Source organism: Diceros bicornis, chromosome 18 (genome assembly GCF_020826845.1).
Source record: "Diceros bicornis minor isolate mBicDic1 chromosome 18, mDicBic1.mat.cur, whole genome shotgun sequence".
Taxonomy (NCBI): Eukaryota; Metazoa; Chordata; class Mammalia; order Perissodactyla; family Rhinocerotidae; genus Diceros; species Diceros bicornis.
The window spans coordinates 28,604,301-28,628,103 of NC_080757.1; the positions used below are offsets into that span (position 1 = coordinate 28,604,301).

General features: G+C 39.8%; 1 protein-coding gene across 3 annotated transcripts; it reads right to left on the reverse strand.

Moving 5' to 3' along the window:
• Window positions 1-2,430: 2,430 nt before the first annotated feature.
• On the reverse strand, window positions 2,431-23,332 carry PRR11 (proline rich 11). 3 transcript variants are annotated; one of them, XM_058560543.1, is made up of 10 exons: window positions 23,254-23,332; window positions 14,283-14,418; window positions 12,698-12,848; window positions 12,336-12,458; window positions 9,600-9,863; window positions 8,551-8,649; window positions 8,086-8,195; window positions 6,687-6,746; window positions 6,501-6,597; window positions 2,431-2,654 (listed from the first exon to the last, which is right to left on the reverse strand). In XM_058560543.1, the coding sequence occupies exons 2-10, from the start codon at window positions 14,411-14,413 to the stop codon at window positions 2,586-2,588; spliced, it is 1,104 nt and encodes a 367-aa protein (XP_058416526.1). In that variant the 5' UTR covers window positions 14,414-14,418; window positions 23,254-23,332; the 3' UTR covers window positions 2,431-2,585. The 3 variants fall into 3 exon arrangements, with proteins under 3 accessions (XP_058416526.1, XP_058416525.1, XP_058416528.1); XM_058560542.1 differs by lacking the exon at window positions 23,254-23,332 and adding an exon at window positions 23,165-23,247; XM_058560545.1 differs by lacking the exon at window positions 23,254-23,332 and adding an exon at window positions 14,528-16,541.
• Between the last annotated feature and the right edge of the window lie 471 nt (window positions 23,333-23,803).

Sequence of the window (23,803 nt, forward strand, 5' to 3'; positions counted from 1 at the left end):
GGAAAAAAAGGAGGAGGATTGGCAATAGATGTTAGCTCAGGGCCAGTCTTCTTCAGCAAAAAGAGGAGGATTGGCATGGATGTTAGCTCTGGGCTGATCTTCCTCACAAAAAAAAAAATAAATAAATACTTAACTGCTTTATTCTCAGTGATCATTCTCTTTATTCTTACATAATGTAAACGTAAAATTATTAGAAGCAGCTATGTTTCTTAACTTCACTATCTGTTTAATTTTCATCCATAAACGTGTTATAAACATAAATGTGAGTCTCATAAAAACAAAACAGGGTGTGCTTTCTAGTCTGGCGACTTTCCACAACCCTTTATTTGGCATCTCAAAGCTATATTTATCTGTGGAAATATAGACATTTCTGGGCAATTGCCAAAATATCTTTTTAGCCTAAGCTAATGAGGGATATTTCAAGGATATCATCTATGTATCCACTTCCTGTCATGCTAGAAAGTGCAGTGAAGATCTGAAACTCTTTGTTTCCTATGTATCCAAGAGGAGCTGCTATCCTTATTCTTGGAACTGCAGTGGAGGTCATCAGCATGAAAGCTAATCCTGCACCTTCAGTCACACTCACCCTAATGAGAGTTCTCCTTCCTCCATGATACTTAGCACATTAGTGATGGGGATCCTGGCTGAAGCTACAGTAGTGTCCACTGCTAAGTAGGTATGTCTGACGAACTGGGGGCTCCCAGAAATACTTGGCAACTTTGTAGGTGGCTGACTGATAGGGCTGCCTATATAAAATATAGGATGCCCAGATAAAACTCTCAATTTCAGATAAACAATGAAAATTTTTTTAGTATAAATATGTCCCATGCAATATTTGGGACCTACTTATACTAAAAAAATTATTCATTGTTTAATGGGACATATTTATACTTAAAAGTTATTTGTTGGGGCTGCCCCACGGCGTAGTGGTTAAGTTTGGTATATTCCACTTTGGTGGCCTGGGTTCGCAGGTTTGGATCACTTGTCAGCCATGCTGAGGTGGTGACCCACATACAAAGTGGAGGAAGACTGGCACAGATGTTAGCTTAGGGCCAATGTTCCTCAAGCAAAAAAAGAGGAACATTGGCAACAGATGTTAGCTCAGGGCTAATCTTCCTAAGCCAAAAAAAAAAAAAGCTTATTTGTGTTTATCTGAAATTCAAATTTGATTGGGTGTCATGTATTTATATTTGCTAAATATGGCAACCTTGGACTGGAAGGAAAGAACAAAATCCACTGAGGTGTGTATTATTACTGTTATTCAATTGACAGGTTGTTGAGGACAGGGAATCAGGTCTCACGGTGAACCCACTATGTACCACAGAGAATCCTTGGCAGGGCACTGTGGAAAATACAAGGTTTGTGTTGAGGTCTTCATGAAATTTATATGTAGCTGCAGGAATGTGGACAGCAGATATAAAAGTAAGGAATATCTCAGACTTCAGTGAGCCAGATATAACTACCTACCTAAGATGCTAGAAATGATACATTCTAATTTTTCTTGTTGTTGTTGAGGAAGACTGGCCCTGAGCTAATATCTGTGGCCAATCTTTCTCTTTTTGCTCGAGGAAGATTGTCCTTGAGCTAACATCTGTGCCAATCCTCTTCTATTTTGTATATGTGATGCTGCCACAGCATGGCTTGATGAGCAGTGTGTAGGTCCACACCCGAGATCCAAACTCGCGAACCCTGGGCAGCTGAAGCAGAGAGCCTGAATTTAATCATTACCCCACCGGGCCAGCCGCAATACACTCTAATTTTTATGGTCACATTGGACCTTTTGCTTCAAATCCTTTTGGAAAATAGTTGGGTTTGGATGGGGGATGGTCTTACCTCCTAATTGTTTATAGTACACAGAAATCAAATCTAGAGGGTCTTTTTTTTTCCCCCCAGAAGATTGACCCTGAGCTAACATCTGTTGCCAATCTTCCTCTTTTTCCTTTTGTTCTCCCCAAAGCCTGAGTACCTAGGTGTATATCATAGTTGTAGAGTTGTTGCTCTTCTATATCGGACACCACCTTAGCATGGCTTGATGAGCAGTGAGTAGGTTCCAGGATCCAAACCAGCGAAACCTGGCCCACCGAAGTAGAGCATGAGAACTTAACCGCTATGCAACCGGGCCAACCCCTAGAGGGGGTTTTTTATTGATTAAGTTTGTAGCACTTAATGAATGCATGAGCTTCATAGGCTAAAATACTTTTCAATTACCCGAGAATACTCAAGATGAACAGGAACCAGGTGATTTTCTTATTGTTATAACTGCACCTATAGAGTATAAGCTACAGTTATGTAGTTAAATTTGAACAACTTCTCCAACCTAAATTGGGTAATTCCAGGATAAAATCACTTTGGAGATTCCATTTTTCCATCTGTTCTCTTATAGAACATGCAAACTAGAAAATATCCAAATACCCACTTTACACCACAGTATGAATGGGCTCCATACATACTTTAATTCTCCAAATGGAATTATGTATTAGAATAATTACTTATACATACCCTACTATATTAAAAAAAAGAGACAATTGGAGTGATTTTATCTGTATATTTTGTGGATTATCACGTGGAGTCTGACAGAGTTGGCATCAGTTTTGTTCATCAAAGCTGCTTGTAGGAAGCGGTAGAGTTTGAGTTGGGCTTCTAGGGTGAGCCAGCTATAAAAAAAAAGTTCCAATTATTATGTGAGTTACATTCCCATGGCCAACATAGTTCTCCTTCTTCCTCACCAACAGAACCCAGATTTGTGCAGGGCAGCAGTGCACCCAGATTCTAAAAACCACTTTTCCCAGCTTCCCTGATGTAATCAGAAGTTCCTGGATAATGCCTGTTTATTTTATTTATTTATTTATTTTTGGTGAGGAAGATTAGCCCTGAGCTAACATCTGTTGCCAATCCTCCTCTTTTTGCTGAGGAAGATTGGCCCTGGGCTAACATCTGTGCCCATCTTCCTACTTTATACGTTGGACCCCTGCCACAGCATGGCTTGATAAGCAGTGCATAGGCCTGTGCCCAGGATCCGAACCTGTGAACCCCCCGGCCACCGAAGCGGAGCACGTGAACTTAACCACTATGCCACGGGGCCTGCCCCTAGATAATGCCTGTTTAAAGAGATGAGGGGTAGCTTAGCTAGCACATCCTTTTGCCTTTTGCCCTTCTCCTTATCTTGCTTAGAATGTGGACACGAGGCTTCAGGAAGTGTAGCCATTCTGCACCATGAACATAAAAGCCACACATTAAGGATGGAAAAGCAGTGAGGACATGGTGAAGCTGCTATACCAGCTGTGAACTGTCTACTTCCCAAGGGAATATGTAGGCTAGAAAAATAAGCCCCTTGTTGGTTAAGCCACTGTAGTCAGATTTCTGTTACCTGTAGCCAAATGCAAAACCTAACTAAAACAGTTGCTTCAAAGTTAAAGAAAAAAGGAAGCCTAAGGGCTGGATGGGAAAAGTCATTCTATGTCTAAAAACAGTTTTTACTAGACATCCTCCTAGTGATAAGAAATTTTCACATATTGAGGTATATGGGGTAGCTATTCTGGTTTAAACCTGATGTGACCTGAACTAAAGAAGCCTGACTTATGGCCTGTCAAACATACACTGTACATCTGCTTTAACCGTTAAGATAGGGATGCATTAAACATTATCTGAAACTAAAAGAAGGCACTCTTTGCAGATAAAGATGCATACTTCCTTTCTTATGAAGCCAGTATAAGTAACGTCAGTATCAGTACTCCTTTGAAGATAAGTTTCCTTCCCCACCCCCCCAAGCCCGCAACATCAGAGTCATGTTGACCTGCTAATCTGCAGCTGAGTATCTCTTTGAAACTTTGATGTATATGTATCCTGGGTGCTTTTGATGTATATTCTTTGTTCTAAAAAAGGTATAAAACTGTACTGAAAACCATAGTTCTCTGGAACACTTTTTTCCTTTGTGGAGACTGCCTTCCTGGGATAGTCCTCAACTTGGTTAAAGTAAATCTCACCTTATCTGTCTTATCTATAGATTGGTTATTGTTTATTTATATCAACAATAGTAAGTGGATTTTGGGGAGTACAACATACGGCATAGGTCTTATCTGTGATTTTTGATGTGGTTGCTCAATATGTGGTCTATTTATTTATTATTTGGGTTTATTATTTATTATATTTTCATTTGTTTCCACATTACCCAACCCACTATAGTAGTTATGGGGTGGGGCAAGGACAAAAAGGATCCTAGAGCCAAATAAAGAAAGGAAAAGGCTTAGTCCTTTAGTGAGGCCTCTGCCCTCTGCCCCTGTCCATTATAATTTGTGATATCACTAAGGAACATGATCTAGGGGTAGACTCCTATTGGATGCTCCAAAAGAAGGAAAGAGGAATCTGGCCACACCTCCAAAGAAGGTCAAACATTGCCCAGGAGGACCAAGTTGATTGGCAAGAGGGAAACCAAGCTGTCCTGCAAAAGGCACTGATTCTTTTTTTTTGCTGAGGAAGATTCACCCAGAGCCAACATCTGCTGCCAATCTTCCTCTTTTTGTATGTGAGCCGCTGCCACAGCATGGCCACTGACAGACGAGTGGTATAGGTCCACGCCTGGGAACGGAACCTGGGCTGCCAAAGCAGAGTGTGCCAAACTTAACCACTAGGACACCAGGGCTGGCCCAAAAGGCACTGATTCTTAACAAGGAAATGAAGGGAGGGCAGTGTTGTGGTGGGAGAGTGTCAGCAGTGAAGTCTGTAGTGTGTCTCTGCTGCCAGAGGGAGACAGAAATATAAGCTTCATAGCCAAAGAGGCCAGCAGCCCTGTGTCCCAGCACTCTAGCAGGGGTGGCAGGATGGCTGCTCCTCACAGTTCTGATGATAGAGGTGATCAGGGAGATGATGGGACAAACAAGATTTGGAAGAAATCATACAAGGGCCAGCTGATGTACTGAATTTTGGTGTGTGGGTCATACATGTACATGACAAAGAAGAAAGCTGCCAAGACCTTTTCCTACCAACTCTGCGTGATCTAACTCCTATCTACATCTCCATCCTTGTCTTTCACCACTGTCAGACTTGCTTTGTGTTACAGCCACACTGCACACTTTTCAATTCCTCAGATAGGCCGTGATCTCTCCCTACCATGAGACCCTTGTGCATGCTGTTCTTTCTGCCTGGAACTCTCTCCTCCCTGACATCTGTCTTGACATGAGTACAGCCATGTTTGGCCGCTCCATTGACCTACAGCCACCAGCACAAAAAGAAATATGAAAGCTGCTTTCTGCGTGGTGGGAACTGGCCCTTCTCTCACGGAGGGAGTTGCAAGTTGTAACATTTCAAGGCTCTTGGAGCGTCGTAGCACGGGATGGACTGGCCATCTGTGCCGGGCTGGGACGATAACCAAAGAGAACAATGCACGTACACAACTACTGGGCCGCGATGTTAGCCAGGGGGCTCAGTGCACGTACGCCACTGATAACCATTTTGTGCATGGGAACACTAAATGCTTGCTCTGCAAACTCTGTAATTGCTTACTCTGAAAATTACTGATGGTATAAAAACTGCTGGAAACTGAGACCCAGTGAGAGTTCCACCTGTGGAAGGGACACCTTGCCCAGGACGTGTGATCCTTGCCCAGCCGCGTCGATTGACAGGGCTCTCCCGGCAGTGGGGCGTGGATGTTGTGAGTAACTGATTTGATGTGAAGTAATTGATTTGATGTGAAGTAATTGATTTGATGTGTTCTCTTTTCGGTTAACCTGGTGTTTCTCTTTCCGGTTGATTTGTGTCATTTTCTCTTCAGCCGACGTGGGTGTTTTCCCTTTCCAGTCGGGCTGATGTTTTTTCCCTTCTAATATTTGACCTATTTAGATCTGTTTGCAGACTGTCACCTTTACTATCCTCTATATAATAAAATATACCTTCGGTCCATTTGTTTGGAGTGGAAAGTGTCTTTTACGTCTCCGATCGAATCCTCGAACCTCTCTTAACAACATCCAAGGTGGGCCCACCCCACACCCTGGAGGTACCCTTCCCAGTTAATACCTATTCATCCTTCAAGTCTCACTTCATCTCTTCCTAAATCATCCAGGCTAGATCAAGTACCTCTATGGGTTCCCACAGAACCCTGTTCCTTTCTTTCACAGTGCTTACCCCAGTGCAAAATTATACAAATACGTGATTATTTGATTAATCTCTATTTTTCTCAATAGACTGAAAACTCCAAGACAGTAGATCTTTGTCTATTTTTGCTTACCACTATATCCCTGGCACTCCAGCACAGTGCCTGGCATATAGGAAGCGCTTAATAAATACTTATTAAAGGAATTAAGAAAACCAGACATTCATTGCTAAAGTGGAGATGATAATCCTAGCTACCTCAGAGAATTTTATGAAGCATAAATATGAAAGTGCTTTGTAAAGCATAAGGTACCATTTAAAAATTATGATTATTATTAAACATGATGCTTTAGATTATGATTCTAAATAAATGATTTTGAAGAAAAGGAACCAAATTTTTTTTTCTAAAGGCTTACCTGAAATTTTCTCCTCAAAGCTCGGGTCATTACTGGGGTCAGCCCAGTTCCTGTTTCCATATTTTCTTTATTGGTAAGTGGGGTTCCACCTGGACTCCTGCAAAGGTATTAAAAATATTAGGAGCTGTGTTTCATGCCAACTTTTCAAATGAATTCAGAAAGCATAAAGATAAGAGAACGTATTACCTCTCTACATTGACTTTTCTAAGTAGTTTCCGTAGATCTATCTGGCTCTTACCAGGAGTACTGATAAAATAAAGATGTGGAAAGTTTAGAGCTTGCCAGATTTTATCATTTTTCCCAAAGCAAAGCAATCATTTCTATAGGCAACATCCTAGAAAGTAGTTCTAATTTGTTACATTAAAAAATAGCAGTAGGAGCAGGCCCGGGGGCCTAGTGGTTAAGTTTGCACGCTCTGCTTCAGCAGCCCAGGGATTCACAGGTACGGATCCTGGGCGTGGACAAACGCCCTGCTTATCAAGCCGTGCTGTAGCAGGCGTCCCACATAAAGTAGAGGAAGATGGGCACGGATGTTAGCCCAGGGCCAATCTTCCTCAGCAAAAAAAAAGAAGAGGAGGATTGGCAACAGATGTTAGCTCAGGGCTGATCTTCCTCACCAAAAATAAATAAATAACCAAATAAAAATAGCAGTAGATGCCAATAGGAGCATAAGGTGGTATGATCATTCTAATAAGTAATATTTTTTGATTCAGTAATTACATGTACAAGAATCCATCTTAGGGGAAAACTAACCTATGCACACAGATGATGGACAAGGCTGTTCATTGAAGAGTTATAGAAATAAAAAATCATAAATAACCTAAATGTCTCAAAACAGGATTTTATCTATGAAATTTACACATAATAAACTGCATATATTGAAGAAGTCAAAATGATGCTGTAAACTAATTTTTAATAAGATGGGGGAAAGGTCAGGACAAATTAAACGGGAAGAGCTGTAACTGTGTGTACAGTACGATTATGCACAGGTATATACACACATACATATCATAGTTCAATTCCAAGACATACTAGTTTTTATATTTTATTATTTATGAAATCAAGCTGTTTTTAAAATTCTTGATAATATTTCTTCCACCCCCCAAATCTGTTATTAAATCAATGGTGTATCTTATAATAAACAGCATCATGAAATGGAAACAACAGAGTACATGCTTAGAAAAAGGCTAGAATGATAAACAACAGTATGTTAACAGAGACTATTTCCAATGATAGGATTATTTGGATGATTTTGTTTTCTTTTTCTTTCTTTGTTTTTTTTTGCTGAGGAAGATTCACCCTGAGCTAACACCTATTGCCAATCTTCCTCTATTTTGTATGGGAGCTGCTGCCACAGCATGGCCACTGATGAGTGGTGTAGGTCTGTGCCTGGGGAACCAAACCTGGGCCGCTGAACTTAACCACTAGGCCACTGGGGCTGGCCCTGATTTTTGTTTTCTTCATTAAACTTTTCTGTAGATTTCAATATTCTTACATGAGCGTATATATAACTTTTAAAGTTAGAAATAAGCAAAAAATCATTCTTTTAAGTAGCAATAGAGCATAACACTGTGCAGTTCCTTACATGAAGACATTTGTAACTTGAGTTAACACTTTGGAGCTGGGTTTCAGGGTAACATGCTTCAGGTCAGAGACAGTAACTAGTGGATTCCGTGCCTTTGGTGATGGTACAAGCTTTAATCACAAAATGAGACATTATTAAAAACACATTTAAAAATATCATTCAAAATGTAAACATGCTGGAACCATGAACATTTCCCTACTGGGTATGTGTAAGACATATCCACTACTCTATTCAATTTTTATTCCAAAGTGTCAAAGTACATCTCTACTTTTTCAGACTAATGATAAAACTGCCCAATTAAATAATTTTGAGATCTACACATTCTGTTGAGGAGATCCAAAACTACACAAATAAAACATCAAATACCTTGGAATGGTTTCTATACACAAGACTAACGCTTATTTTCCGTAAAGGGACAACCAGGTTAAAAGCTGAAAGACCATGATGTAGTCAATGACATCTTACCTTCTTCTTTTCATCAAAACTCTGTGTCTTCTTTAATTTCACAGTCATTAGATCTTTAACTGTTATCTGCATAGGTCCATCTTTTTTTAATGGTCCAGCCTTAAAATAGAGGGAGAGGTTAGAATTCAAATTGGAGCCAGGATTTCTAGTCAAATGCAAATCCAAATCTAGTGTTTAAAGACTTAGAGTTAAAAATTAACTGTCATTTACCCGAGGAGCCTATCAAATTCTTTCCACTCAAGCAAGAACCATCCCGTTTTCAGCACCCATGGATGCTAAGGCTATTGAAAAATATTCATCAAAATGTAAGCCTTTGATAGTAAATAAGAGATAGGTTAGTTCCTTGCAACTATGCGTCTTCCTTAGGAGTCATTATAAGACAAGAGTTGAAGGAGTTCCTCAAATCAAAGTGAAGTTTTGCCTGAACTACCTAAAAAAGATGACTCAGTTCCCATAGAGCGAGAACGTATACTCAGAGAGGTATATACTAGGGCAAATATAACAACAGGCTATGGATTTAACTCAGTCATTTCAAGCCAAATGTGTCTGTAGTAAAAATTCAGCAGGTTTTTAAACAGGCTTATGCCTATCTAAGTGATTCACAGATATTCTGGTCCCCTTGGCAGATAAGTAACTCGAACGGAGACTGGTTCTCCAGCTTAATGATATTATACTTTAGGATCCACCAACTCTTTGTATTCTGACTTCACTCACGAAGCCATCTTCTGTTCTTAATTTGGTTTCCCAGGGAGGTTTTCATTTTGGTAAAAAGATATACTGAGAGGCTAATAGGACTCTCCCACTCTACTGGGTTTCATTCATTTATCCTTAAAAAAAAAAAAAAATCACTTTCATTTCTAAATCCAGCTTTCGTGAGTTCCCAGGGGACTGAGTTTTTAAAAACAAAAGAATTGACACAATTAAGATATGGAATCAGAACAAAATGTAGCCTTCCTGTCAAAGCCCTTAGCCCAGCCTTAAAAAGCCACCTGCCTTTACTCTTCCAATACACACTGACCAAAACACACATTTATCAGATTGTTTTTTACCTGAAGAGCTTTAGCGAGATTGGATTTTCTGAGCATTAAAGGTGCTATAGGTGGTGGTGGAGGTAGAGGCAGAGGAGGCGGTGGAGGTGGTGGAGGCAGAGGTGGAGGAGGAGGAAGATGGCTGACTGGCTGTGGCAGTGTGGGAGGAAGTGCAGCTCCGGATTCTCCAGGGGTGGTTACAGCACATGCAGGCACATCTGTGAGTTTACCACTCATGTGACATGTTTGACCACAGCTTCGACAGGAAGAATTTTCTGAGACAGTCTGGAAGTAGGCATTACATTTGGCAATGAATAACAGATTAATTTGGTTCTTGTAACTGAGCGTCATCAAACACAGTGTATTGAATGCTTTCTCAGTATACCATGTGCTTCATAATCTTTTCTCATTTATCGTAAGCAAATTCATTCATTCATCCACTCACTCATTCATTCATCTATCTGTTTTGTGTGTGCTATATGCCAGGCACTGTGGGTACAATGTGAGCCCTGTCTGTCACCTCATGGAGCTGACAGTCTGGTGAGGAAGACAGACATGAAACACACAAACACACTCAAAGCAAAACAAAATAATATTTCAATAAGAGCAATCAAGTGTGCTGTGAACATGAATAGCTAGAGGCCTGGGGAGTGATATTTAGCCATGATCTCAAGGATGAACTTAGGCTTACCAGGCGAAGAAAGGGGATAAAGACTGGGGGAAGAGAGTCCCTGACAGAGGGAAAAATACCTAATGCAGCCAAGAATATAGTATATTCAAGGGACTGAAAAAGGCCAAGAGGCTGGAACATGACTGTTGTGGGCTGAATTGTGTCCCTCCCCCAAATTCATGTGTTGAAGCCCTAACCCCCAAGTACCTCAGAATGTGGCTGTATTTGGAGGTAGGGCCTTTAAAGAGGTGATTAAGTTAAAAAGAGGCTGTTAGGGTGGGCTCTAATCCAATCTGGCTGGTGTCCCTATAAAAAGAGGAAATTTGAACATACAAGGGAGATACCAGGCATGTGCACAGAGAAAAGACCATTTGAGGACACAGTAAGCAAGCCAAGGAGAAAGGCCTTAGAAGAAACCAACCCTAACACCTTGAGCCCAGACTTCTAGCCTCCAAAACTGTAAGAAATTTAATTTCTGTTGTATAAGCTAGCCAGTCTGTGCTACTTTGTTATGGCAGCCCAAGCAAACTAATACAATGACTCTATAACGTAAGACGGTATATTAGTTTCCTATGGCTGCTATAACAAATTATCACAAAAACTTGGTGGCTTAAAACAATCAAAATTCATTCTCTCACATGGAGATTAGAAGTGTGGAGATTAGAAGTCCGAAATCAAGGTATCAGCAGGGCTGTACTCTCTCCCAAGGCTCTAAGGAAGAATCTGTTCCTTGCCTTTTCCAGCTTCTGGTATCTATTGGCATTCCTTGGTGTGAAGCCGCATCACTCTAGTCTCTGCCTTTGTGGTCTCACTGCTCCTCCTTTTCCTGTATGTTCTGCTCCATGTGTCTCATTTATAAGGATATGTAATTGGATTTAGGGTCCACCCAGATAATGCAGTATGATTTCCTCACTTCAAAATCTTTAACTTTATATTTGCAAAGACCTTTTTCCCAAATAAGGTAATATTTACAGGTTCCATGAATTAGGACGTGGACATATTTTTAGGGGGGCCATCATTCAGCCCACTACAGATGGTATCTTCCCCATTTTATAGATGAGGAAACTGAGGTCCAGAGGAGTGAGGCGATTTGACTTTCCTTCTCTGACTAGTTCATTTTGAGGTACAAATTCTGGGAGCAGGGGTATGATCCCAGAAGCTTCTCTCCAAACTAATGAGCACGATGTTTATTCTTTGGGTTTTAGACACTGAGAATAGGGGCCTTTCTTAGGGGAATTTGGAGAGAGTAGATATTTATAGTTTTTTTCTGCCTGTATCAGTCAAGAAAATAGAAACCACTGAGTATTTGAAAGAGGGGGAATGTAATGTAGGGAGTTGGGTACACTGCTGATGCAAGAGCTGAGAAGCACACGAGGGACAGTGAGGCAGCCCAGAGACTAGCAACACCAGAAAGCCATGAACACCCTGAGGCTGGAGGGAGAAAGGGAAGAGCAGTGTAACCAGATCTCTGGAACTGGGTTAACCCAGAGAATCAAGAAACATAGACTCTGGGCCGGCCCCGTGGCTTGGCGGTTAGGTGCGTGCGCTCCACTGCTGGCGGCCCGGGTTTGGATCCCGGGCGCGCAGCGACGCACCACTTCTCCGGCCATGCTGAGGCCGCGTCCCACATACAGCAACTAGAAGGATGTGCAGCTATGACATACAACTGTCTATGAGGGCTTTGGGGGAAAAAATTAAAAAAAAAAAAAGAAACATAGACTCACCTAGTGGGAGCTGAAATCAAGGAGACAACTACAACCATCACTGGAGAAATCACCCAACACAGAGAACGAAGAGGAAAAATACCCCAGCTTCTCCCTCCCTCTAGTCTCTCATCACTGTCTCCCATTAGCCCAGCACTGCCAGGAGCCAGATGACATGGAGCTTGGGAAATGTAGCCTGCAGGGATCAGCCCCCCTACAATACAGAGCAGAGCCTCTGAAGTTTAAGGAATAGATCTGAGGGCAAACGGGCCCAGGACTAGCACTTGCCTGTAGTCATTCCTCCTGGTAAAAGCACACTAGGATTCCTATGGCGGACAACCCCTTCCCTCCTTACCTAACTGTTTTTTATTTGACAATACGAACCTTCAGTGCTTCCTGGAGCTTGCATAATTCACTTTCCAAAATGCAAAACCGTTCTTTTAGACTGTGAAGTTCTCGGCGGCAGAAACGGGATGGCAAAATGGTGTCTTTCAATACTTCTAAACTCTGCAATCAAAAATAAACCAGCCTGAATCCAATGAGCAATATGATAAGGACAAGAAAACAAGACAAAAATGTGGTTTGATGTATGTTTTATAGAAGCAAAGGCAGACATGACCCCATAATTTCATCTTCTCTGAGCTTAGCCTGAGTGTTGTGCTGACCTGAGTGCACACACATGTGAACACACATACCAAGTGTGTAGAAAAACTGTATTGCTGAAAACAGGTATATCCAACCCATACCTGGGTAATGCACCTCTGGCACCAGCTGTATACAGACCACACTCTATTTGTCCAAAGTTTTACTGCATCTTTGATATTGGGAAATTTGAAGTTCCAGGATGATCTTAGCCAGCTTCTGCTAAGGGGTCTATCTGTTGAAGGAATAACCACTCTATAGGAAAAACAAAACCAAACAAAGCAAAAACTCCTGAGTTGGAATAACAGCCTCTAATTAAATAACAAGCTAGTTTTATAGTATGACTCAGCAGCAGAGACTACCTAAAGCCAAATTCTTCATTCAATTCCAGAATTCTGAGATTCACTTATACAATACATATTTGTTGACTAAATAAATAGTAATGAATAAAATAAAATAAATGGTAAATAAATAGGCATCAGGGATTCAGTAATGGACAAAATAGATAAAAACCCTGCCCTCATGGAGTTTAGTCTCATGGAAGAAAGGTAAAAATAAGTAAATAAATAACATATATGGGTTGGTAGGTAGTGAGTAAATGCTAAGGAGAACAAGATAAAGCAAGAAAGGGGGAATGTGAAATGTTGGATGGAGGTGAAATTTTAGATAGAGTAGCCAGGGGAAGTCTCACTGAGACGGTGACTTTTGAGAAAAAACTTAAAGGAAGTAAAGAGACTGGCAATGCAAATATCTGGGAGTAGAACATTCCAGGCAAGGGCAATAGTAATTGCAAAGGCTCTGAGGTGAAAGCTCGTCTGAAGCGTCTTGAGGAATAGCAAGGAGGCCAAAATGACTAGGGTGGAGAGACTGAAGTGTAGGGGACTAGGAAATAATGAGGGTCAGCTCATGAAGGCCTTGTGGGACATACAAAGGACTTTAATTTTTACTCTGAGAAAGACATTGTAGAGTTTTAAGCAGAGGAGCAATATGCCATGATTTTAACAGGCTCACTCTAGCTGCTGTGTTGAAATATACTGCAGAGGGGGCAAGGGCAGAAGCAGGAAGACCAGTCAGGGGGCTTTCTCAATATTCAGGAGACATAGAGAAGAGTCAAGGATGATATCATGATTACTGCTTTTTGAGGGCCTGTTTTAAAATTTTTCCATAAAGAGAGCTATAACGACAAAATGTATAAAGTATGTTATTGTGAAAACTAGTACCCCAGGGTTCCTAGAACTTAGAGTCTCTTTCAGTAACACATTTAAGCTCTGAGTCCCAGAGAATAACTGACCAAACTTCACCAAAACTAAGATTTAAATTCTAATCCTATGTCTCTCTTTCATCACTTAGTTGCCAGATTTATGCAATTAAATTGACTAGGAAAAGAGAAAATAGTTATTGTGTACCTCCAACACAATTCCTTGTGATTTTTGCTCTGGACTCTTAAACTACAGTTGCCACATAAAATTCAGGATGGTCAGATAAAATTTAATTTCAGACAAAGGATGAATAATTTTTTAGTATAAGTATATTGCAAATGTTGAATTGGATAATACTAAAAACTTATTTGTTGTTTATCTGAAATTCAAATTTAACTGGGCATTCTGTATTTTTATCTGCTGAATCTAGTAACTTTATCCTAAACTGATCTGATTTTTAATATTTTCTCTGTTCCACATTACACCTTACCTTTCTGGCGAGGGTGGTGGTGGAGGGGGAGGTGTAATTAGCTTGGACTGAAAGTGACAGCCTTCTTTTTTTTTGAATAATCTTTTTGCTTTGGCTTTTAGTTTTCTTCTTCGTTGCTTGAACTTGGGCATGATTTCTACGGAGAAAATTTTTTTTACATTTTTTATTGAAGAATAATATATACATATGAAAAATGCACAAATCTTAAGTGTATAGTTCAATGAATTATCACAAAGTAAACATACCCCTGTAACTACCATCTTGGTAGGAAATAGGTCACTACTAGCATTCCAGAAGTTCTCTAAAAGGGAGAAAAATTTTTTTTTATGGTGAGGAAGATGGGCCCTGAGCTAATATCTGTGCCCATCTTCCTCCACTTTGCATATGGGACGCTGCCACAGCATGGCTTGATGAGCAGTGTGTCAGTCCGTGACCGGGATTCGAACCTGTGAACCCTGGGCCTCCAGAGCAGAGCGCATGAACCTAACCACTATGCCACAGGGCCGGCCCCTGAAAGGGAGAAAAATTTAAACCCAGATTTAAACTATCTCTCGAGAAACCTTGGCTTTGGCATTACATTAATCTCTAATTTTGTTTTGCTTATCTTGTTTTTCTTCATTAAGTCAAGTGAATTTCCCTTTCTTTATAACAGAGAAAATGGATATAACTGGATTATAGTCAGTTATTAAAAGGAAGTAAGTTTCTTTGCCAGTAACGCTTACCGTAACATCCACTGTAATAGGTAGAGTTGGTAATGGACAATTAACCATTATAGAATGTCCACTTACTTTTAGGCACCTTCACATACATTTTCTCAATGACTCCTCACTATCCTGCAAGATATTATCCCTGAGGAAGAATTTTTTATTCTCATTTTTACATAAGAATAAACCAAGGCTTAGAAAGATTAGATGATTTGCCCAATGTAGTGAAATAAGGTATTAAGTCCTGATCTGTAAGTCTCCAAAGACCATGTTCTTTCTAATACACTGTGGTGCAATAGATTAAATAGGTGATACACAATGTAATAACAATTACCCCAAATCTAAGATGTGTTTCAAAACATTTATTTAAAGCATTTCTAAGCACTATCTAGTATATTTAGATTTTAATCCATATATTTTCTGAAGAAAATTAAGTCTGAGCTAGTTTAATGTGAAGAAGTGCTTTGCTGGTTTTAGCTGTTGCTACCTGAGGAACAAAGATGTTGGTATTCAAGTAGCAGAACTAAAAATGGTCTCAAGGGCTAGGCCTCCTTCCCTTCAAACTTACATTTGAATAGGAACAATTGGCCTTTAAAATACACATTCATTCCACTTTTGTTCACCCAGTAACCTTCTAGCACTTGGTATGCAGCTCTAGGCTTGCTCAGCAATCAGATTCCACTGGCTGAAGAACCTCCCCCCACCCCGCTGCGGGTTGTGAAAACTCAGAAGTGGCTTAGTTTCAAAAGCTCTGGACTTGCAGAGGGCACCCCTAATGGCAATGGGTGACAGTGCATATATTATCAGCCCTCCTAGAAGTAAAGGTTCTTGATGGGATCTTATTGAACTAATTGCCAGGTCTCAAATTAACAGAGCATTTTTCTTAATTGTTCTTAGAAGCTTGGGAGACACATCAAAAAATAGTTGACTTCAACTCTATTATGTCACCTTTTCTTCCTGCTGCAATAATGAAGGAAGGCCATGCATGGATTATTAAACACAAGGGATGTTTAAAGGATTGATTGATTTTTTAAAAAAAACTTAACACAGAACAAAAATACTCTGAATGAAGATGTTTAGGAAAGCCTCAGAGGAAGCAGCAATCTTGTGGTTGCCTGAAAAAAATGTTAAACCTCATCAAATCCACGCCTACAACCTCCTATGGAGAAATGTCACTGGAAACCTCTACCCAAGGCCCAAAGTTCACTGGTTGGGATTCCTAAATCTGAGACTTCCATGGTAACCTCTCCTTCCTAATCTTCCATCTGCCGCTTCCCAGCCCTCCTGGCTTCTGTTCCCTCTCTCCCCTTGATATCTTTTTTTAGAGATCAAACTGACACAGAGAACCAGCCTCCTGCCTCTTTTTCTTGTAGCCACCAATCTCTAAGTTATGAAAATAGACTTTAGAAAGGAGCTGGACATTTTGGTTAAACTTAGTGGATTGACTGTACCTTTATCTCCACTCCTATGTGTGCTGGGGTTGGCACCAAGTCTTACATTTTCAAGAAGTCTGTGAGTCATTTGTTAAACATGTCCACCATTAAAATTAAATTATGTAAACTTACAATTAGATAATTTATACTTAAAAAGGTAATAAATATGCAAAAGTCATCATTTCCTAATGATTTTACTATCATCTATGCTCTTGAGGTTGTTTACCTTATTGTATCTATATAATGAAAATGCTACAGAATGATGTATTAGTGCTCACTTCTTCCTGGATTCACATTCCGTGACTTCATGTTGGAAACTTGAAATTGGCCATGATGGGTGTATTTATACCACAGATATTATAAAATACTACAGATTAGGGCTTGATTTATTATTGTGTCGATTGTTAAGAAAGTGATGAAGAAAATGTCAATAATGCAGAGTAAACTTAAAAATTTATCTTGTGTGTAGTCATTACATTGTGAATAGCACAAAAAATTGAGGAATATTATTCCAGTATTTGGAAACTATTATCTGATTCATCAAAGATGTTGCATACATAACTGAAGTGAAATTCCAACATAAAGTCTTTGTGTTTTGCTTTGTGTTTTGTTTTTACTCCACAGAGTAAATGAAAATATCAACCAACATTCATATCAGGACTACATTTGTTCTTAAATTACAACCACAGTTTGGCTATAGATATAAGAAATCTGTAAAAATTAGTATAGCATTCTATGAGAATCAATTGGTTATATGAAATTTACAGGAAAGAGTATTATGTATTTTATTATTATTTATAGCAATTATTACATTATTACTTTATATCAGTAAATTTTTAATAAAATTATGCTTATATATTTATGAAACATTTATCAGCACACTACTGCTCCACTCCCTTCTGAAACACGAAAAAGCAGTAAAGGAATAAAAAAGGCATAAACTCATATGACAAAGGATGGGAACAGACTACAGTAGATGATAGATGTCAACGAAATTATGGAAAATGGTAAGCAGATGGAGGAATGCTAATTGACTTGGCAGAGCAGAGGAAAGCTGAGGCTTGATTGTGTGTGGTAGGGAAGCAACAGAAAGTAAGACAATTCTTAAAACTCTGAGGAAGATTTGGGACCTGGAAGGACCTAATATCTTTGAAGGTTTGGGGTACGGCTAAAATAGGACTAGTTAAAAGTCGTTATAAAGATCGGATAGGCCTCTGGAGTCTATTCTCCTGTCCTTGCAGCCAGACAGTTCTGCTTGGCTTTCATGTCCTCTCCAGTAAAGATGGGCACATTTATTCTCTGGAGAAGTTGAGCAATAGAGGTGCTGAATTCTGGGCCACGAGGCATAGCAGGGTCATGTGTGTGTCACCATACAGAAGATAAGGGATGGTCCTGAACTGAAAAGTGAGATTTTCAATCCCCTTCCTCAGCTCAGCTCCCAGAACACAGGCCACCAGGTTTATTATTATTTATTTTATATTATTTATTATTTATTAACACAGGCAGATTAATTCCCTGCCTCAAACCCCCTCCTCCCTCATTCCCCCTGCAGGAGACTAGATTTCTTTCCAGGGAAATTGGCTGGCCCACGTAAAAAGACCTCCATATATTGACATTTGCGGTTCCCCCCAAATGGCCAAGTCCTTGATCAATTACCCCTTGTGGTGCACACAGATTGACAATATCAACCTCTCCTACATCAAGCTTCCAATCATCTTTTTTGTGCCTATCTTTGACAAGTAAGAGCCAAGGATCATCAGTCATTTTAGGAAAGTCTCTAACTTGAAAGACAGAGCCCAAAATAAAAAGAAAAAAGCTATTTCCATTTCAAAGGAAATGGAAAGAATGTAGGAAACAGAAGAAAACTTCAGAAAAAAAAGAAATATCTTCAGAAAATAAGATATCACATTCATGAAGCAAGAAGGATGACAAAAAGCTTTTAAAAATTAAAAATAGAAATTTAAAAAATGTAATAGAACAGTTAGAAGATAAAAATTTTAGGAGAGAACAGAGAAAATGGAGAGAATTTTATCAAATAAACAATACAAAAATATTCCCCAGAACTGAAGGACTTGAATTTCCAGATTGAAATGGTCCACTCAGTATAATGAATAAAAGAAGATCCATATTGAGGGATGCCAACATTTTGTTGTTAGTGCCGTCCAGGGATTCCGACTCCTACCAGCCCTGTGTACAGCTGGGAGGAAGCCTGCTCCATCTTTTTGCACCATCCTCTCACTGTGCTGTCTCAGCCAATGTTCTGCTGCTATTCATAGGATTTTTTTTTTTTTTTGGTGAGGAAGATCAGCTCTGAGCTAACATCCATGCCAATCTTCCTCTTTTTGCTGAGGAAGACTGGCCCTGAGCTAACATCCCTGCCGATCTTCCTCTACTTTATATGGGACGCCGCCACAGCATGGCCTGACAAACGGTGCGTCCCCAGGATCCGAACCGGGCCACCAGCAGCGGAGTGCCCGCACTTAACTGCTATGCCACGGGGATGGCCCTATTCATAGGATTTTTTTTTTTTTTTGTGAGGGAGATCAGCCCTGAGCTAACATCCGTGCTAATCCTCCTCTTTTTGCTGAGGAAGACCAGCTCTGAGCTAATGTCTATTGCCAATCCTCCTCCTTTTTTTTCTTCCCCAAAGCCCCAGTAGATAGTTGTACGTCATAGTTGCACATCCTTCTAGTTGCTGTATGTGGGACGCGCCCTCAGCATGGCCCGAGGAGCGGTGCGTCAGTGTGCGCCTGGGATCCGAACCCAGGCTGTCAGTAGCCGAGTGCACGCACCTAACCGCTAAGCCACCGGGGCCGGCCCTATTCATAGGATTTTTTTTTTTTTTTAATTTTTTGCTTATTGCAGTAACATTGGTTTATGACTGTAAAAATTTCAGGTGTACATCATTGTACTTCTATTTCTGCATAGATTACATCATGATTTTAATGGTCAATTTTTTCGCAAGTGGATGGCCGGGTCCTTCTACCTCGTCTGGCCTAGTCTGGAAGCTCTGCCGAAATCTGTCTACCGTGGTCCATCTGAAACATAGCTTTCAGGGTCACAGCAATACCCTCCATGGCAGTATGACAATAGATGGGTGGTGTGGTTCTCTAATCAAGACACAGACTGGGGTGCAGAATCCTAACCACTAGACCACCAGGGCTAGCTTGGTATGTACTATTAGCTGGAAAATTAGAGTACCACCATTCTAAAACTGGGCCATCTTTTTCTAGTCCTTTCTTGGTGGTTTTTCCAGTGCCCATGCATTCAAATATCTAAAGAGTCCTACACAAGCTGATGTATGTCATTTTGGAGATTATTTTTCAGTGAAAAAAAAAAAATCTAGGAACTAAATCATATTTTCTCCTCTCTCTGCCTCTGTCTGTGTGTATGTGTGTGTCCCCTGGGCTCTGGGTCATTGTTACTCTAATAGTCTTCTAATTAAATATAGAAATTAGCACATATAGAGAATTAAGAGAATATGTCAAATTTGTCAGGGTGGAAAGGCAGAGTCTGAGATAATTCCTAGATTAACATTCCATTCAAAAATAATCACAGCTCTTCCAAAAATGAAAAATAATGAATTCCTACATCAAACAAGACAGAGAACTCAGCAAGCTAAGGTTCATTTTATTATCATTGCTTTATTAAAAGCATGAGAATCTGCAGAGGAAAATTGTCCAATTGGAAGAGCATACATCAGTCTTCCTCTAGGTTAAAACACATAGACTTGTCCCCTTTCCGAAAGAGTAATGAGACACACAAATTCTTTTTGCTGGATTAGGTGGTATTTCAATTGCTAACACTAGATAGAAGCTCATTCTTTCATGATTACTCAAAGCATTTTTCCTATATTTTAATTGAAAGTATTTTTTTTTTTTTTTGATGGGTAAGATTCGCCCTAAGCTAACATCTGTTGCCAATCTTCCCCTTTTTTTGTGTGAGCCGCCACCACAGCATGGCCACTGACAGACAAGTGGTGTGGTTCCATGCCCGGGAACTGAACCCAGGCTGCCAAAGCAGGGTGCCATGAACTTTAACCACTAGGCCGTTGGGACTGGCCCCTCTTTCTTCATTTTTATCTGCCTTGTTTTGAAAAGAATTTAAAGTCAATTAAAAAAACCTGTACCACAACATGATTAAAAAATTAAAAAAAGGTAAGTAAGGAAATTAGGATACTCCATTATAAAATAGAATATATAAAATATATATATTACACTTATATACATATATTTATGTACATGAATCAAAAATATTTCTCTGATTAATTCATCCTGTCCCGTATCCTCACCATCCCTCCCCTTTCTGTCCTCTAACTTCGGTGGCCTTCACCATCTTTCCCCTGGGCTTTCCCGTTTCCGTCTTTTGCTATGGTCTATTTTCCCCTACTCTTATGTATTATAACATATTTATTTATATTTATGTATATATTATTATTTATGTATTATAATATATCTATTTTTAGGTATATATATTATTATATATAAATATTACATAAATATATTATATTATAATATATATTATATATCATACACATACCCCTATACAGAAAGATGACAATTGGTGAATCTAGGTGAATGATATATAAGTGTTAATTATACTTTTCTTGCAAATTTCCTCAAGTTAGAAAATTTTCAAAATAAAGTATATATAAATGTGTATAAATATGTAAAATTTATATATACACACATAAAAGTTTGTAGTTTTTGGCTGAGCAGCATTAGTTGTAGACATCATGATACTTCACTCCTAGATACTTCAGCTTGAGTTTCCTAACATGGACACGGACATTCTCCTACAAAACCATAATCACAGTTGAGAAATTTAACCTTGATATTATCTAATAAACAGTCCATATTCAAATTACCCAGCTGTCTCAATAACATCTCTGCTCACTTCCTCTTTCCACATTGCATTTAACTGTAGTGTCTCTTTAGTCTCCTTTAATTTATAACAGTTCCCCAGCCTTTTTATATGAGTATTTGCCTTTCTTCAGAGTCATATGTTTGAAGTGTCCAGGCCAGTTGTTTTGGAAAATGTTTCTCAGTTTGGGTTTGTCTGAGTGTTCCTGCAATGATCCTCCTGCCTTCAGTCTTTCCTCTTGCCAGTTCATTTTCTACACTTTTACTAGAGTTAGTTTTTTAAAACAAAAATACGATCCTGATATTGCTTAAAAGTATTGGAAGGTTCCTTATCACTCACTGGATAAACCAAATTCCTTAGCTTACCTTTCACAGATTTTCACAATTTAGCTGTAATGGCTCTTTGCAGCCTCATTTCTCCTAGTGATTAGTAGTATACCAAACACCTGAAGTACAAAATACTTTCTACAGTGTTATCAGCCTTTCTCCCTGCTTGGGTTATCCTCCTCCAGGTCAACTTATATAGCCTTCAAGATTCTGTTACTTTTTCTCACAGATATTTGTTGAGTGCTTATAATCCACCAGGTAATATGGTAGGTGCTGGGATACAATTCTGAACAAGACCAATCTAGTCTCTGTCCTTACGGAATGTATACTGGCTCAAATGTCATCTCTTTTGTGCTTCTATAGCACTTTATATGCACTCTTATTATAATATTTATTATACTGCATTGTAATTTTTGTTTGTATGTTTGTCACTCTGCCGGACTGAGAGCTTTTCAAGGGAAGGATAAATTTTATTCATCTTTTGTTCCCCAGGGCTTAGAGTACAGCAAGCACTAAATAATCTTTCATTCAATAAATGAATGAAAAAAATCATTCCTGCAAAGTGTTAGCTAGCAAGTGTTCTCTCTTTTAGTTAAGGAATATGCTTTAATACAATAAAATTCTGGAAAATCTCTTGGTGAGCGAGGTTTTTAGTTCTTCAAATCATACCACATCTTCATATGGTTAGAGGATGGGTCCAAAACTATTTCCACTAGGAAGATGCAATAAATAATAGCCTAAGAATTACAGTCTTCTGTAGAAGTTGGCATTGCTGCTTCTATTAAAACTCTACCCTGTGATATGAAAAGTGCTTTTGGTCAGAGGACACTTCCAAAGCTGTGGCAGCAATGGAAATGACAATTGCATTTCATTACCATCTTCCTAAAACATATTTCTATGGAGATTTCTTACACGCTCCCATAAACAGCTTTCAGTCAAGTAATCAATTTTCATTACCTGTTCAACTGATTCCTCTTGAACATCCATAGGATTATTTCTGGTAGTACTTGCTTATATTTAATTTTACGTTTTATGCTGTGCAGCATTGCTATTTTAGTTCTTGTTTTCTTTAAAGAGATTGCAGCTCCCTAAAGCCTAGTCCAGCACAGTATTAGGCACATAGTAAACAGGGCACACTTTTAAAATTAAAACTCGCACAGAACGTCGGAAGATATTAAGACTATATCAAGGAACATAGTAATATTTCCTGCCAAGAAATGTGCGTTCTCAAACTTTAATGTGCACAAGAATCACTGGGGGGAATCTTGTTAAAATGCATCTTCTGATTCAGTAGGTTTGGGTGGAGCCCGGTAATTTGCATTTTTAACAAGCGCCCAAGTGATGCAGATGCTGTTGGTCCGCGGACCACATTTTGAGTAGCAAAGATGTAAAGAACTGTGCAAAAGGAAGGCAGATTTTTTTGCTCCAAAACATTTTGCAGAGCGTAAATTAATATAAGTATGGTTAGGATGGAGCCCTGCCGAGCACTTCTTACGCAGCCTCAAATCTCTTCTTCCCCGCTCCATCTCCCATTCGAGTCCAGCCAAAGTCCTCACCTCTGTAAACCGTAAGAACGCAAGCAGCAACAGGCCCAGCTACGGAAGACACGAACCCAGGTAACAAAGGAAGATCTCCCTGCACTTACTAGTCTAAGAGCACGGGGATTAGATGGAGTCCCGGCAGCGGCGTCTCCCTCGCCATTAAAGAAAAATTCAAAATTAAAACCTTATCGTGGACGGACCAATCGTAGTCATGGTCTCGCCACGATTCGCTCTCGCGGTAGCGCAGGAGCACAGCTTGGCTTGTGATTGGCTGAGATAGTACCACGCTCCGGCCAATCAGAGCTGAGGCGCTTCTTGTATGAATAACGAGAAGGCGGGAGCGAAGAGGAGGGGAAGCAGGAGAGGGAAGAAGGTGTGTCACGTCCTCTGTGCTGTTTGTGGAAGCTTTTGTGTAACTGGTTGGCTCTTTTACAGATTGCACCAATCGCCAGCTCTTCTCTGCTGAGCCCTAACTATGAAATTGAAAGTTGATATGAGGGTGCAGCCAATGGGAAAAAAAAAAGTGTACAGTAGCCAATCCTCCTGCGGCGTTTTGTGTCTTTGTCCAACAGGGAAAGGTGTTTCATGGGGATGGGCGTTACCCAGTCGCCAATGGGCGGGCGCCGGTGAAGCGGAGGAGCCAATGAGTGCAAG